The sequence below is a fragment of the Sinohyriopsis cumingii genome, unplaced genomic scaffold (genome assembly GCF_028554795.1).
Source record: "Sinohyriopsis cumingii isolate HCF-2022 unplaced genomic scaffold, ASM2855479v2 utg000229l, whole genome shotgun sequence".
Classification (NCBI taxonomy): Eukaryota; Metazoa; Mollusca; class Bivalvia; order Unionida; family Unionidae; genus Sinohyriopsis; species Sinohyriopsis cumingii.
In genome coordinates, this window is record NW_028315879.1 from 4,071,039 (window position 1) to 4,088,531 (window position 17,493).

Sequence of the window (17,493 nt, forward strand, 5' to 3'; positions counted from 1 at the left end):
ACAATCATTTCAACAAAAAAGTGATTTTTGTCATTCACTGGCTGGTAGATGTATATTTAGACCTGCTGACCCCTTTAAAAATATATATATTCTACAAATAAATTCTATCAGTGGGTGATTTGTTAAATAAATTCTGTTGGTGGGTCTAGAAAGTTTAATGGAACAGCCCATAAGGATAGTTTTCTGTTAATGTTTTTGCACTGGGTATATCCACAGGTTTGGTGCATGAATCTGATTTTGATCATCTTTAGCAGCTGAATGTGTTATCAACCACATACCCAAGCAAACAAATATGAGTAGTGACCTATTTGTTAATATTTTAAGCAAGTAACATCTAAACAGGCAATGGACTCGACATGTGACTGTCTGTGTAAGCTTACAAATACATGAGGTGACATATATATTATAATAAATAACAAGAAAAACTGGAAAGTCTGCACAACATGGCATAAAGTTGTAATAGATATGCATGTATATGGTTGAGCTACCAACGAATAGAGTTTGGACATATTTTATAGTCTAGTTTAGACATATTTTATGTTATAGTTTAGATATATTTTATAGTATAGTTTAGACATATTTTATAGTATAGTTTAGACATTTTTTAGTATAGCTTGGACATATTTTATGTTATAGGTTAGACATATTTTATTGCATAGTTTAGACATATTTTATAGTATAGTTTAGACATATTTTATGTTATAGTTTAGACATATTTTATAGTATAGTTTAGACATATTTTATAGCATAGTTTAGACATTTTATAGTATAGTTTGGACATATTTTATAGTATACTTTAGACATATAGTATAGTTTAGACATATTTTATGTTATAGTTTAGACATATTTTATGGTATAGTTTAGACATATTTTATAATATAGTTTAGACATATTAAAATTTTGGCTTTAAAAAGAAACAAAAATACTGCATACAGTGTCAAGATTGGTGCTGCAGCATTCATAAGCTGTTGTTTTACCTGTCCTAATGCCTTGTCCACCCGAAGGGAGCTTACACTTAGCAACAGCTCAGAAATAATGGAATTAAACTTGTATCAATTGGAAATGTAGTTAGCTTCCATTATTGACATTCTTCTCCAGCTGGTTTGCTGGTAGCACATGAGACGTCGGCTTCACTACCTTCATCCAAATTCCCTCGTTGTTATTATATCTTAGTATGATGCATGAAGATTCAGCCTTACAGGCCAGGAGTCAAGAAGTTTTCAGCTCTACAGGCCAGGAATCAGGAAGTTTTCAGCCTTACAGGCCAGGATTCAAGAAGTTTTCAGCTCTACAGGCCAGGAATCAAGAAGTTTTGAGCCCTACAGGCCAGGAATCAAGAAGTTTTCAGCTCTACAGGCCAGGAATCAAGAAGTTTTCAGCTCTACAGGCCAGTAATCAAGATGTGTTGAGCCCTACAGGCCAGGAATCAAGAAGTTTTCAGTGTTACAGGCCAGGATTCAAGAAGTTTTCAGCCTGCTTCCATCGGAGCTGTCCTTATTCCTCCACAACACCTGCCATTTCTACAGTTTTGACAGCAGTTGATCATTGACTAAAGAAGAATCTCTTGTCAACTGCTTTGACAGTCTAGCAGAGATCCTGACATTTGGGGCTGCTTAGATCATCAATTAGAAGTCACATGCATCAGCTGACACTTTTTCTTGCAGATACCTTCTCTTGAATTGTAGTTGGTGGTTGTGCAAGCCCCACTTACCAGTGTCTTGGCTGTGTGTTGGAGTTAGTATCTATGATGATCTTTCAACAGGTGAAACACATCTATTCCCACCTGAAATTTCAGTGGACAAACTTGGGAGTCTGTTTATAGTCTTAAATGTTGTTGCCCAACATACTCTGGCCAAGGCGTTCACAGTTGCTACAAACTTACAACTGGTTGAATGAAATGCAGTTCTCTCTAAATCCACCATGCTAGGTCAGTTAATTATATTAGTTCACTAATGGTCCCACAAGAACCAATTTATACAAACAAATTGGTGTCTTTATCATTCAGTTTTCACTCAATAAGTGCTCAGTGGGATTGACAATTGTGGGACCTATTTGTGGCAACCTTTGTCTTTCCAATCCTAAATCAAAAGGCCTAAACAGTCAATGATCTTTCTATAGATTAGAATGGACTCCATGTATATGCTCTATTGCAAACACCTCTGGTTTAGAAGGTGATGCAGAAAGCTGGAGCATCAGTGTCACTTTACTGCACTGAATGGCAAATCTTGGATCAGCATCCTCATCCATCTCACAAGAGAATCCCCAGGAAATAGAGATATTCCCTCATCTGCTCAATCAACAATGATAGCAGGTGTTCATCCCAAACCAGAGATTTGCTGAACCTGCAAATCTGGAACAAACAGTTGTCACACCAGTGGTCTAGAAATAACTCAGATGATTGGACCTTCTGCCTTAAAGGCATACAAAGGCAATAGAATATATTTGGACAGTGTTGCACACAAGAATACTTTTATACCACTAGAGGCATCCATTCCTCAATAGCTAACTTATTATGGCTCTTTGATGAAAAAGTTAGCATCAGTCACAATTAAAACCTACTGCTTCACTATCACTGTTACACTGTATCATCATGGAAGAGAGGGTATCTAAGAAACCAAAGACTTATCTATCTTCTGTCCATTTTTAATATCTGCATCAAATAATATTAGATCTGTCTTACTGGAATCTATCAAGAGCTTCATTAGCTCACCCCTCATGTAACATCTGCTTCCTTATTGCATTAGTGAACAGCATGCTGACTCAGCAAAATTCATGCTCAATTAGTGCACCCATTTACATGCAGTTCAACAAGATGGATCAGTATCAGTCATGACAGCCCCTGCTTTCGTTGCCAAGAACATGGCTCCCATTCATGGTTAATCAGATGTTTGTAATAACTCTTGTCTACTCTGGACGCATCATCTCAAGGTCAGTCATCCATGGGATGCAGTGTGAAATCTGAAGTGGTTTTAAGAAAGACAGAGTCTTTGCATTGAGGGAGATCATGCCTCATCTTACCCCTCACGGAGGGAAAGGACACTATATCAGCACAAGTTGGACACTTTCTTCCTTCATAAAGTGGATTATTTATATCAGAAAATAACCGCAACAAATATGATGTTCCTTGCATCTTCACTCATGAAGTTGGGACAGTTACCACAAACATTACATATGTCAGTGAAACTGTTCTCTAACTGTTATTATCCATGTCTTGGGATGGAGATCCAAGTACACTTCTCTAGCTTTTATTTCAGAGATCTGTCAGCCTAAAGGCTCAACTCAGTATTGTGGTACCTATAGCCGTGGTGCAACAGGTTACCTTTCCAGGTCATTTGACAACTTTATAGGGATGGGGCTTTACAACTGCTGGATTTGCAGAAAGGAATTTTTTTTATTTCAAAGCTGCTTCCTGACACATGGAATCTGTTCTTCAGACGGCTTATCTAGAAGCTGTTTCACATACCTTAGGGAACCAGAGATGGTCTCTCTAGAGTAAGGGGATGTATGTTCCTCCACTTGTTACCAATTTTCCTAAGGTATTATGATCACATAATGTATTTAAAGAAGAAACCAATTTTTTCTAGCAAAATATATTTCTTTAATAATACTTACCTGATTGTACTACTCATACACCACCCGGCCTCCCCGCAGTTTTATCCATTGCCTTCTGCTCCAGTAGGAACTGAAGAATTCATGACATTTGGTGCCAATTGAGGTATCAAGGGGAGAACATTCAGTCTAACAGTCACCTGGGTGGTCAGATAACATTTAGCTTTTTAGCTAAAATGATTTAGTCTTTGAGGGCTGGACATGCAAGGTAGTAGTAATTCTTGTAAAGCATTATGCTTGATGATGTTATTGTTGGTTTTACTTTTTCTGTTTTATTTTTTCTGTCGTGCTTGATGATGTTATTGTTGGTTTTACTTATCTATTTTATATTTTCTGTCATGCTTGATGATGTTATTGTTGGTTTTACTGTTCCTATTTTATTTTTTCTGTCATGCTTGAGGAAGTAATGATGGTTTTGCTGTTGCTGAGTGAGACATTCTAGTATTATGTGAACAGACATCAATCACCTAGCATCTGCAATAAGATTTGGTGGAAAAAATAAAATGAATTCATGACAGCCAGAAGAAAAGATGATTTCAATGACAAATATGGTCATTAATATGGATGAAACTCCAGTGTACTTTGATCTATTTCTGGACAGACTGTTGATGAGAAGGGGGTTAAAAGTTAGAATTCACGTGACTGGTGCAGACAAAATCTAACTTTAGTTATTGCAGTTTCCACAACAAGACATGTGTTGCCTCCAGTTATAATCTTTCAAGGCATGAGGAAGCTAAAAATATTCTTGCACTGAAAGGATGGGTCATAATTGTGCAGTAGAAGGGCTGGACTGATGAGGTGATGCTGCTGTGGACTAAAGGCTTTTATCGCAAGTACACAGTTCATTTTTTTAAATAAAATTTTTTTTTAAGTTTGAGTGCATTCTCTTGTAATGATTTAAAAGGTGTCCCAGCACTCTGACTCTAAAGAAAAGGATCTGTCCTAGAACATAGTGCATGCAAAAAATTACTTAAAAAAATTAATTTAAGGCATCCCAACAAATACAATTTCCTGATATATATGGTAATTACTGTAGTCCAAAAACCGAACTCCCTGGTTTACTATTGCAGACTTTCTACTGAATAAAATAGAACGGAAAATTGAGACTTGTCCTAGACTGGAGCAGACTCAATCAGTTTATTGAAGTTCAAGATGGAGATGGCAAGGTCCATCCATTTGTTTGTGCAGTGCGATAAATACATAATCAGTCTCAATGGGTCCATCATATATTTCACACTATCATGTAGATACCTTTCCTTTGGCTACCATGCAGTAGTGTACCAATTCCATGCCTTTCTATTTCAACTCGGCCTCAGCCTATGGTTTCTGGAAGACTTTGGTCTGCAACATATCCCTCTTAAAGACATCTTCTTTTACAGTGATGGTAGCATACCTGGATGATACACTGTAAAACGCATTTGCTAAATTCAGTTTTGGTTCAAGATATGATCAACTTTGTCTACGTCATTCACATTTGGAAAAGTTAGATGTTTTTTGTCCCTTCTCAACATTTTATTCATCTAGGTATGGATTTTCTAAATCATATCAACTTGGTTTGTTTTCCACCACAATGCATCATCAGTATTGTTTGTGCATCTGAGCAGGCATCCAACAGGATGTTTAAGTTAACATGGAAGTTTATTCAACTCCTGAGCCTGTTTATTCTGGCAGTGGACCTGGTTACACATTGGCTGCCTTTACAGTCACTCTTGCTGATGTCCATTCGGGCACTGTGGCACCTCATCTTGTGTCATTTGATTCCCAGGTTACAATATTTACCAGAATGAGTGGCTAGACATGGTGTGATCAGCTATGAGAATACCTTTAGAAGCCCAACAACTAGAAATCACAATCTGTATGAATGCCATTATGTCATGCTGAGGGGCACACTTGCTACCTAATTTTGTGATGGTCAGCAGCAAGTGGACACTGGAAGTTAATGGTATTCCTATCCCTCTTCCAGAAATGAGGGTCATTCTTTATGCCTCTCTTACTTGGGTGGAGCACATTCAAAGGAAAACAGTTCTGATAATGTTGGATAATTCAGCCTTAGTGAGCTACTTTTTCAGAGGATGGGGTGAAATCACCAGACCTTTGCATTATGGTGCCCAATATCATATAAATATACAAGGCCAGTAGATACTGGGCAGCTTCAATGCCCTCACCATTATCAAGGAGAAGCAAACTGCTTCATGTGGAGTGGTCTCTCCATTTTCTCTGGAGTCTCTGCCCTGTAGGGCTGACCGATGCTAGACCTATTCATGAGAAAGTGGAACAACAAACTTCCCACCTATGTCTATATTTTAAACCCAGAAGCATGGACTGTCAGTGAACTTTCAATCAGCTGGGAGGGAATATGGGCATATGCTTTCCCTCCCACATTCTTTGACTGAATTGTTAAAGCAAGATTCAATTGCACAAGCACTGTTCTTTTGGCTAAATGGGGTTATGAGATCAGCATACTCTGACCTCTCTCGCAATCAAGTTCAATTCTTGAAGATTTCAGCACACAAATGCAAGTAATTTCCATGAGCCTGGCCTTTGAATGTTATGTCTCAATTCAGACATATTGGAGTCCTGCTGGCTGGCATGACCTGTCTGCTTTCTCCAGCTTCTATTTGCATGACATGGCTGTTGCAAATGAGAGAACTGAATCTTGTCAGGCCACTAGTACAGTGTAGCTGCCCAGACAGTTAATACACCTATTCTTGACAGCACAACCTCAGCCCCAGGCATGATTTTACAATTTTCTCTATGTTTACATGGGAAACCTATGAATGTGAGGCAATAGTTATGTGTGGAATCCTATAGGGATAGCCCTTGAATGTGTATTAATGCATAACTTAAGTTGTGCTGACCTCATATTGGGAGAAGTTAATGCACTGTTGATGAGGGTATAGTTTAGATGCTGAAGAATTTTCTTCTACTCTTTCCTATTATCCTGATCTTAATATGACCAGGTATTGTATATTGTATTTGATAAAGGAATTTTTTTGGAAATTATGTTCCTTCAAAAATCGCTACTTGATCCCATTACTATCAATGCTGTCAATCCCTCCACCATTCTCTGTGATTCCAAGCATCCTGTTATACGGTTTGCTCAAGCTTAAACTGGTTGCATCTGGGATATTGGTGGCGATTCTAATAAAAACAGGGGAGTTAATCTATAAGAGTTTCTTCCCTTTGTGTATATATGATATAAAGTTGGAAAGACATTTTGCCATTTCTCAGAGAGGGCTGGATTTTGAGGGAGTGGAGAGTCATTTCCTAATGTTAATGTGATTGGGTATTTGAATTCAAAGAAATATAATTTATTAGTTTCGTTCTCATTTATCAGTGACCACATGTGTCTTGCAATTTCATATGTAGATGCATATTGGTGAGTATGCCATCTTAACGAAAAATAGGTCTCTGGGACCCAGATTTCATGCTACATTGACTTTGTTTAAATTTGGCCTTGTTAGCACCAATCTTGCAACTTGGAATATATATGCATCTTGGTGAGTGCAATACCATTTTATACAAAATAGGTCAATGTGACCATTAATTTTTTGCTTGAGTGACATTGGTGAAGTTTAGAATTTAGGTCAGTGTCTCACGAGTTGTTGCCCTAAGATACATGCAGCCTTGAATGTAGATGTGTTTCTGTGCATTCAACAGCATCTTACCAAACTGATGTAACTCAGACCAGGTGTCATGTTTCATTGATATGTGTTAAGCATTGTATTTAGGGTCAGTTTCACATGCACATCTAATTTTGTTAATGCAGAAAAGGTGAGGTGGGGTAGCAGTGCATTTTTTGTTCTTTGATTACATTTCTAGCTCCTATTGTAAAGCATGGGTCAGGCATGAGAATCACTTTCCAGACTGGTTCCTTATTAACATACTATTGTTCATGCATTTTCTCCTATTGTATGCCCTTAAAGCATGGATCAGGCATGAGAATCAATTTCCAGACTGGTTTCTTATTAACATACTATTTATTGTTCATGCATTTTCTCCTATTGTATGCCTTAAAGCATGGGTCAGGCATGAGAATCACTTTCCAGACTGGTTCCTTATTAACATACTATTTTTCATGCAACTCCTGTTTACATGATATTTATTTGAGGCATCCATGTTATATGAATGTATGTTTGGTTTTCTTAATTGAAATGACAATATGTACTGGAAGGTCTGTAGAAAATAAAGGTCTGCATGAAAATGTATTCAGTTTTGTTTCATATAAGAGAGATCTATAGTCCTGCAAGAAAATAAATGTTTATAAAGAAATCTTTTTCTTTTTGCAGGTTGTGACAGCTTTAATCAAGTCTTGGATGTATTCCAGAAAAGTAAGCACATGCTTGGAGAGATTTTATCGGCTTTTGAATTTATGGACTCGGCCTCAATGGATGTCATCAGAAACAACTTAAAGATGCCCAACCCCATTGCAGACTTCCCTTTCTACATCCTTGTTGAAACATCTGGTTCCCAAGGCAACCATGATGAAGAAAAACTCAACACATTTCTGGAGACAATGTTGAGCTCACAGCTGGTACAAGATGGTACATTGGCCACAGATATGTCCAAGATTGAGGTGCATATTTCAGTTTTACTTAAGTTTGGATCTCACTAACAATGGAGCAATATTAGTCCTTCATATTCAATCCCAATTGTTTATTTTGATGCCTATTACATGTGCCATTTATAAACTTGACCAGTTTATTATGAAAAGAAAAGAAAACCTTAACCATTAAATTTAGTTTTCTCTCTTAAAAATTTAGAAAAAAGTGTTGTGTCACATTACAGATGGCATGGCAATGCATATGTCCTTTATCTCATATGTTTTGAGGTCTTATTTTGTGCACCTATTTCCATATATTGCATTTCAATCATTTGGACATTTTATGCATTTGCAATAAAATGGTTCATTTATAATTTTAATATTTATAATTTGTTATATATCTGGTATGCCTACTCTAATTTTCCTGATGAAGAAATGGAAAGAAAGTGAAAGAGAAATGAGTAAGAAGGATTATTGGTAAACATAACTCATTTTAATCAAATCTGAGGACTTTTGTGTACACTTTTTTGTTTGATATTTGACCTTAGGCACTTTATTATTATTAAAGATTATTGTTTTACAGATATATGTTAATTATTTACTTTTATGTCAGGCTGTATGGTCAGTGAGGGAGAGATTAGCAGAGGGACTGATGCATGATGGGTATTGTTACAAGTATGATGTCTCCCTGCCTTTATTGAAGTTTTATAGCTTGGTGGAAGACATGAGACGTCACCTTGGAAATCGAGTTACCAGAGTTGTAGGATATGGTCATGTAGGGGATGGTGAGTGTTCATGTATACAAAGTATTTTCACAATTTGTCAAGCCCATGTTATTGGAAAGCAAGGCATTTCAGGGCTCAGCATCATCATCATTCTCAGCAGCTTTTGTTAGGGTTTTTGTTAAAGTTTTCATCAGTATATTGATCATGGAGTTGACATGCCAGCTTAGGATATGTTGTTAATACTCATCAGTGTTTTCATCATGGACTTGACATGCCAGCTCTGGACTTCTTCTTAATACTCATTAGCATTTACATGTTGGGCTTGAGAAGCCAGCTCAAGACCAGTGCTCTGATCATGGACTTGACATGCCAGCTCTGGACTTATTAATATTCATCAGTGTTCTGATCAGGGACTTGACATGCCTGCTCTAGACTTCTTGTTAATACTTATCAGTGCTATGATCATGGACTTAACATGCCAGCTCTGGACTTCTTATTACATGTAATATTCATCAGTGTTCTGATCATGGACTTTACATGCCAGCTCTGTACTTCATGTTAATGCTCATCAGTGCTCTAATCATGGAATTAACATGCTAGCCCTTGTATACTCATCAGTGTTTTAATAATGGATTCAACATGCCTGCTCATGACTTCTTGTCATTAATGATCATTGTTTTCTTTATGGAGTCAAAATGCCAGCTCTGGACTAATTGTTATTTATGATCATTCTTTTCATCATGGATTCGACATGCCAGCTCTGAACTTCATGTTATTACTGATCATTGATTTCATCATGCACTCAACATGTCAGCACTGGACTTTGTGATAATACTGTATGGACTTGTTGATAATACTGTATGGACTTGTTGATAATACTGTAACTTCCCTTCTATAGGTTGTGAAACTGTTTTCATGAGTAACCAGTGTTTGTTGATTTGGTAGTGTTACATTCACCAGTTTGAAGACACAGCAAAACAATCACCCATCTGTTCAGAGAATGGATCCCCAGATTAAATACCAATACATTGTCACATTTGCCAAACGGCAAACTTTAATCTCCATGAAAATGAATGAAATTTAAAACAGATGTTACATTTAAATGAATACTTCTTCATACCTCATCTGGAAATAAGTTTAGTCCAATTTCATTTTGTATTCTTAATTATTTTTTTATTATTATTTTGTACATGAAAAGAAAAAATTTAACTTGACTTTATTTCACTCATAGGCAGCTTCATCCACATGCACCATTGCTAGTGTACAAAATATTTAAATCAAATCAGTGTCTGGATACTGTATGTTAGAAGAATGGTTTTAATGATGGACTACACAACCATGGGTTCATCTCATACAAAATGTACCATGCCTTTACAGATAAACTTTTCATATAGGATCACACTAAACATGATTGTTTCTCTACGACAGGTAACTTACACCTGAACATAACGACTCCTGCATACAGTCATGAAATAATGGACTTAATTGAGCCATACGTCTATGACTGGGTGGCACATCACCGTGGCAGCATCAGTGCAGAGCATGGCCTGGGCTTTAAAAAGAAGCAGTTCATCTACCACAGCAAAACCAAGTCAGCTGTTCAACTGATGCAGACAATAAAAAAAGTAATGGATCCTAATGGAATTCTGAACCCATATAAAACCATTCCAGATGCAAGCTAAGACTGTTCCAGAAGTTGTCATCACTCTTGCATTCCTGGTTGTCACAATATACTGTGAGACTTTTATAAGAATGAAATTTCAGATGTGATTTTCCTAATGATGGCCTTTCCATGTCCATTCATTTTCTGCATGCCACATTGTAAAATTCTTGAAATCATCATTTCTTTTCTTTTCATCATAGTTGATAAAATGTGGAGACATGTGCAACATTGTTTTACTTTTAAATTGTTTGTTTTTACTTGTACATGTTTTAAAATAACTCAGAAAAGGTTAGAATCTTTAATTACACTAAAAATAGACTTACTTAGTGTGTGATGATCATGATATCAGTGGATAAGTTAATTGTGCAAAGATCTTGTATTTCCTTTCGTACATGTTTGCAGTACTGTAAAGAAGTAGAAAATATCTGCATAAAAATTCATGGTAGTGGGAATGGATGGTATTTAGTGAAACAGGAATATACATCATTTGAACTCTGCAAAATTCTGTCTTGAATGGCAAGGTTATGGGATACAGGGCATTTATAAATGTTGAGTAACTTCTTGTTAGAAATTTTCTGTTAAAGTTTGGATCTAGTCATTGGTTGAAATAAGTGTTAAAACTAAAGCAATATGGGGTATACAAATTCTGGAGCTAGTCATCAGTTGAGTGTGTGTGTATGATTTGGATTTTTAACGTAGCTTTAAAGCATTTTCAGTCATATCGCTACGATGTCTGCTGTGTGGCAGTTTGTAGTGATGTCTAGCACTGGGGCACCCACCCAGTCACATTATCCTGACACCAGGCTGACCAGTCCTAACACTAACCACTTAATGATGAGCGCCTATTGAATGAGGCAGCTGTTAGCACCATTTTGATAAGACTTTGTTATGACTTGGCTGGGATTCAAACCTGTGACCTCCTGCATCCGAGGATGATGCTCCAACCGCTAGGCCACCAGAGCGGTCCAGTCATCAGTTTGAAATACCAGATATACTCGCATATAAGCCCATTTGCGTATAAGCCAAACCCCCAAACTGAACAGGTATAAACACTGAAAAGTGCATGACCCTTGTATAAGCCAGACTTCATCTCCTAGACATCACAAGATGCATGCGAGATAAGTTCTAAGTGCATTTATTAAGGCAAACTTATATTTACAAATATTACATGTATATTATATCGAGGTTGGCATGCATGATTATTAAAAAGAAATGGTACGAACTTGTTTCAAAATTAATTTATTTAATTTTCTGTTTTCTTATTGTTATAGCCTAATTTAGATTTGTGTATAATCTGATTGAACTATGACAAGAATTTGCAATTGCAAGTTACTGTAACACTACCGTTCCCTTTTGCATAGCTGCCAGCCCTCACAACTTAGTTCTGAATTTCACGACTTTTTCAGCGATTCACAGATTCACACAAATTCCCCAATTCTCAATTATTTTAAATCTTTAATAAAATAACTGATTTCCTGTTAAGTGAGTCGTGATATCAGCAGTCACCAAAACGGTCTGGTACTGCTGGTCGCAGTATTAGTAGAACTATTGCTGATTGGTACAGTTGGCCCGGTAGCAAGCATTTTAGCATATTTTAATCCATATGTCTAAGAGTAGTTTTACAAATGCTTTTGAGAAAAACTGGGGCCTAACCAGAATTTTGCCCCTTGCATGTGTCGCAAACACTGGTTTGAATTACCATTTGGCACCACATCTTGAAAATGTCTTCAACAACAAGGAAAAGTAAATGTATTGCACAAAAAGTGAAGTTTAGTTTGGAATATACCAAAAATTGGCCATGCATTCAGCTATGAAACACTGATTTACATCATGCTTTTTGCACGCAGTGTGCCACAAATTTTAGCATTGGGCATGGTGGCAGAGATGATGTGAGGAAGCACATTGGTAGCAAAAAGCACATAGAGGTTGGGAAAATTAAGAACTCGCAGCAGATTTCAGCTCTCGATGGAAGACTGCAAGCTACCAACGCTGAAGCATTGTGAGTTTTCTTGTTGAACACCTTTTACCTTTATCAGCTGGAGACCATGCTAAACATTTGTTCTGACAAATATTCCTTGATCTAGATACACATATTATTATTTTGAAATTGCATACATTTATCAATTTCAACACAGCTGTTCTAGATACACACATTATTGTCTTGTAATTACATACAGTTAACAATTTCAACACAGCTGATTTAGATACACACATTATTGTATTTACATACAATTATCAATTTCAACATAGCTGATTTAGACACATTCTAGTTATTGTGTAATTACATACAGTTATCAATTTCAACACAGCTGATCTAGATACACACAGTATTATCTTGTAATTACATACAGTTATCAATTTCAACACAGCTGATCTAGATACACACATTATTATCTTGTAATTACATACATTCATCAATTTCAACACAGATGTTCTAGATACATTATCTTGTAATTACATACAGTTATCAATTTCAGCACAGCTGATCTAGATATGCACATTAGCTTGTAATTACATACAGTTATCAATTTCAACACAGCTGATCTAGATACACACATTATTATTATATTTTGATTACATACAGTTATCAATTTTCACCACAGCTGATCTAGATAAACATAGTATTATTATTATCTTTTAATTTCATATATTTATCAGCATAGCTGATCTAGTTATGTACATTATTAAAGTGACAGACACATCTGAGTCGTATTCTTTATTAAATCTGAATCTTGAGTCATCGTGATCAGTAGCAGTCATGTACTTCTCCAATTAGAGAGTACATTGAACTTGAGTAGCTTACAGTAAAACCCTATACATGCCAACCATTACGCTTTTGGCATAATCATTACGCTTTTTTTTACTAAATTATGCCTTGCACATAAATATATTCGGATTACGTGTTTTTGGTATATCCCCCTCCAAAAAAAATTAATAATTTGTTTTCTCATTTTTATTAACAGCCCATTAATCACACATACCTTATTTTAGAAAAGACAGCTTCTATGTAACTAAAACAAAAGAGTACACTTGTCTGTAGATTTGCATACACTTTCCTCTATTTATAGCAGCTGCCCTATTTCCAAGAAACATGCTGGTTTCTACTTTCAACTTTTGACCTCAGTTTCTGTTTATAGCAGCTGTATGGCTTAGTTAGGAGAGAACACACTGGTTTTCTAACTTTTAATCTTTGCTCGCAGATTCTTTATTCTAATTCATATCTGGTACAGAACCAGTCTGTAGGTATTTGGCACTGAAAGTCAAGTCAGATTTATTCTAGTCAATGCGTGTGTTAGAGTAAAAATATTTTTCAAATAATTTCACAGATGCATTAGGAAATGACAAAAAACCTATGCAAAAATGAATTAATACAGCATTCCATTCTAGGGCAGCTTCATGCCCCTTGCAGGCTCTGTGAAAAGGATTTTTATAATGGTCATGGTGGTAACACAAAGAAATTTTGAATTAGCACGTCTTTCTAACTCCAATACTAAGGTAACTTCCTTTTTACAGCAGAAATTGTGGAAACAAATTTTATAAATGCAGTGGCATTATCTACAGAGTTCTTAATAGAACATGGACTACCCCTAGTGGTAGATGACTACATTGGTCCTTTGTTCAGATGGATATTTCCTGATTCCAAAATTGCAGAAAATATGCATGGGCAAGAACAAAATCATCTAATATTGTTAGGTGTTTAGCAGAAGATACTTTACTTAAAATTGCAGAAGCCATGAACATTGGACTGTTTAGTATTGCAACAGACAGAAGTAGTGATTATGACAAAACGTTGTACCCAGTCTTTGTAAGAGACTTTGACAATGAAAAGGGCAAAGTCGGAGTGTTCTTCTTTCATTACCAGAATTAACAGTAGATTCCACTGGAGAAAACATTTTTTTATTTGCTTGAAAATGCTTTGAATAAGCATAAGTTGGCAGATCTCTATGGGGTTTTCAGCTGATACTGCATCAGTGATGACTGGAATTCATAAATGAGCTACATTCTATATTTTGAAAAATGTCTCCATCATTGTACATATCAGGTTGTCTCTGTCATATGATGTACCATGCTGCAGGAAAGGCTGCTGACAAATTAGAACTCCTGAAGTATCAAGTTGGCACTCTACCTGACAATGTACTTCATGCAGACAGAGTTGATTCTTTTTTATCTTATTTGCCAGCTAAAAGACCCAATAACTGGAAGATATAAATTTCCTCTTCTTTGTCAGGTTATGAAAGGAATATTGGTTCTTTAACATAAATATCAGGAACATCTGCACATATGTATCAGATTTCTTTTGGAGTCAGATTTTCATCAAACTCCAAGATCTCTTGTGAATTGTGTTCTGAGCAAGATCTTAACATTGTTTTAATTGATCCAAATAACACTCATTCTATAATCATTGCCTAATATTACAGTGATGTTCTACTGAAACAAAAAAACTGTATTTGCTGTAACATGAGCACATCGTAATAAGCATGCATCTTGTTCAAAAGTCACACAAAAGTTTCTTTTACTGGTCATGCATTCCTTCCCGAAGGAAGTGGCTGCTAACACCTGACAGTATACATAACCTGATGGAGACAGTTCACATAACCTGATGGAGACAGTATAAATAACCTAATGGTGACAGTATATATAACCTGATGGAGACAGTTCACATAACCTGATGGAGACAGTATAAATAACCTAATGGTGACAGTATACATAACCTGATGGAGACAGTTCACATAACCTGATGGAGACAGTATACATATTAACCTGATAGAGAAATTAAACATAACCTGATGGAGACAGTTCACAAAACCTGATGGAGACAGTATACATATTAACCTGATAGAGAAATTAAACATAACCTGATGGAGACAGTTCACATAACCTGATAGAGACAGTATACATAACCTGATGGAGACAGTTCACATAACCCGATGGAGACAGTATACATATTAACCTGATAGAGACAGTATACATAACCTTATGGAGACAGTTCACATAACCTGATGGAGACAGTATACATATTAACCTGATAGAGACAGTATACATAACCTGATGGAGACAGTTCACATAACCTGATGGAGACAGTATAAATGACCTAATGGTGACAGTATACATAACCTGATGGAGACAGTTCACATAACCTGATGGAGACAGTATAAATGACCTAATGGTGACAGTATACATAACCTGATGGAGACAGTTAACATAACCTGATGGAGACAGTTAACATAACCTGATGGAGACAGTATACATATTAACCTGATGGAGACAGTATACATAACCTAATGGAGACAGTGTACATAACCTGATAAAGACTTTAAATAACATGATGGAGACAGTATGCATAACCTGATTGAGACATAATACATAACCTGATGGAGACAGTATACTTAATCCATTGGAGGCATACCAGTAATACATAACTCGATGGAGACATAATACATAAAATGATGGAGAAAGGATACATAATCCGATGGAGACATGATATATAACCTGATGTAGACAGTGTTCATAACCTGATGGAGACAGTATAAAAACCTGATGGAGACAGTGTACATAACCTTATGGAGACATAATACATAACCTCATGGAGACAGTATTCATTACCTGATGGAGACTTTAAATAACATAATAGATACAGTATACATAACCTGATAGATACAGTATACATAACCTGATAGATACAGTATACATAACCTGATGGAGACAGTTCACATAACCTGATGGAGACAGTTCACATAACCTGATGGAGACTTTAAATAATGTGATGGAGACAGTATGCATAACCTGATGGAGACCGTGTACATAACCTTATGGAGACATAATACATAACCTGATGGAGACAGTATACATAACATGATGGAGACAGTATACATAACCTGACAGAGACAGTATAAATAACCTGATGGAGACAGTTCACATAACCTGATGGAGACAGTATAAATAACCCAATGGAGACAGTATACATAACCTGGTGGAGCCAGGATACATAACCCAATGGAGACATAATACAAAACCTAATGAAGACACTATACATAACCTGTTGGAGAGTGTATATAAAACCCAATGGAGGCAAAATATATAACCTGAGGGAGACAAATACATAACATGATGCAAACAGTATACATAATTTGTTGGAGAGACTATACATAACCTAATGGATATGTAATACATAATCTGAGGGAGACATAATTACATAACCTGATGGAGACAGTATACATAACCCAGTGGAGACATAATATTTAAGCTGACGGAGACTGCATACATAACCTGATGAAGACATAATACATAACTTGAGGGTGACATAAATGCATAACCTGATGGAGATGGGATATATAACTAAAGGAAGATGTAATACATAAGCTAAGCTTATACATAAACGGATGGAGACATTTTACTTAACCTGATGGAGACATTATACATTACTAGTGTACATAACATGATAGAGACAGTATAAATAACCCAATATAAACATAATACATGACCTGATGGAGACAGTATACATAACCTGAAGAAGACTGTATACATAACCTGATGGAGAAGTATACATATCACAATTGGGACAGTATAAATAACCCAATACAGATATGATACATAACCTGATGGACACATAATACATAGCATGATGCAGACAGTATAAATAACCTGATGGAGACAAGATACATAACCTGATGGAGAGAGTATACATAACCCAATGGAGAGAGTATAGACAGCCCAATGGAGATATAATACATAACATGAGGGAGACATAAATACATAACCTGATGGAGACTGGAGACATAACCAGATAATGACAGTGTACATAACCCAGTGGAGGCATAACTCATAAGCTGATTTAGACAATATATATAAAAAGATGAAGACATGATACATAACCTGATGGAGATGGTATACATTACTAGTATATATAAACTGATTGAGACAGTATACATAACATGATGAAGACAGTATACATA

General features: G+C 36.2%; 1 protein-coding gene across 2 annotated transcripts in view; it reads left to right on the top strand.

The window, feature by feature from the left end:
* Window positions 1-10,766, top strand: part of LOC149774462 (D-2-hydroxyglutarate dehydrogenase, mitochondrial-like) — a 30,820-nt gene extending 20,054 nt beyond the window's left edge. For both annotated transcript variants that reach the window (XM_089945273.1, XM_089945274.1), the window contains exons 6-8: window positions 7,899-8,185; window positions 8,766-8,937; window positions 10,306-10,766. In XM_089945273.1, coding sequence (XP_089801399.1) covers window positions 7,899-8,185; window positions 8,766-8,937; window positions 10,306-10,559 — 713 coding nt within the window. In that variant the 3' untranslated portion in view covers window positions 10,560-10,766. The remainder of the gene's footprint in view (window positions 1-7,898; window positions 8,186-8,765; window positions 8,938-10,305) is intronic.
* The last annotated feature ends 6,727 nt before the right edge of the window (window positions 10,767-17,493 follow it).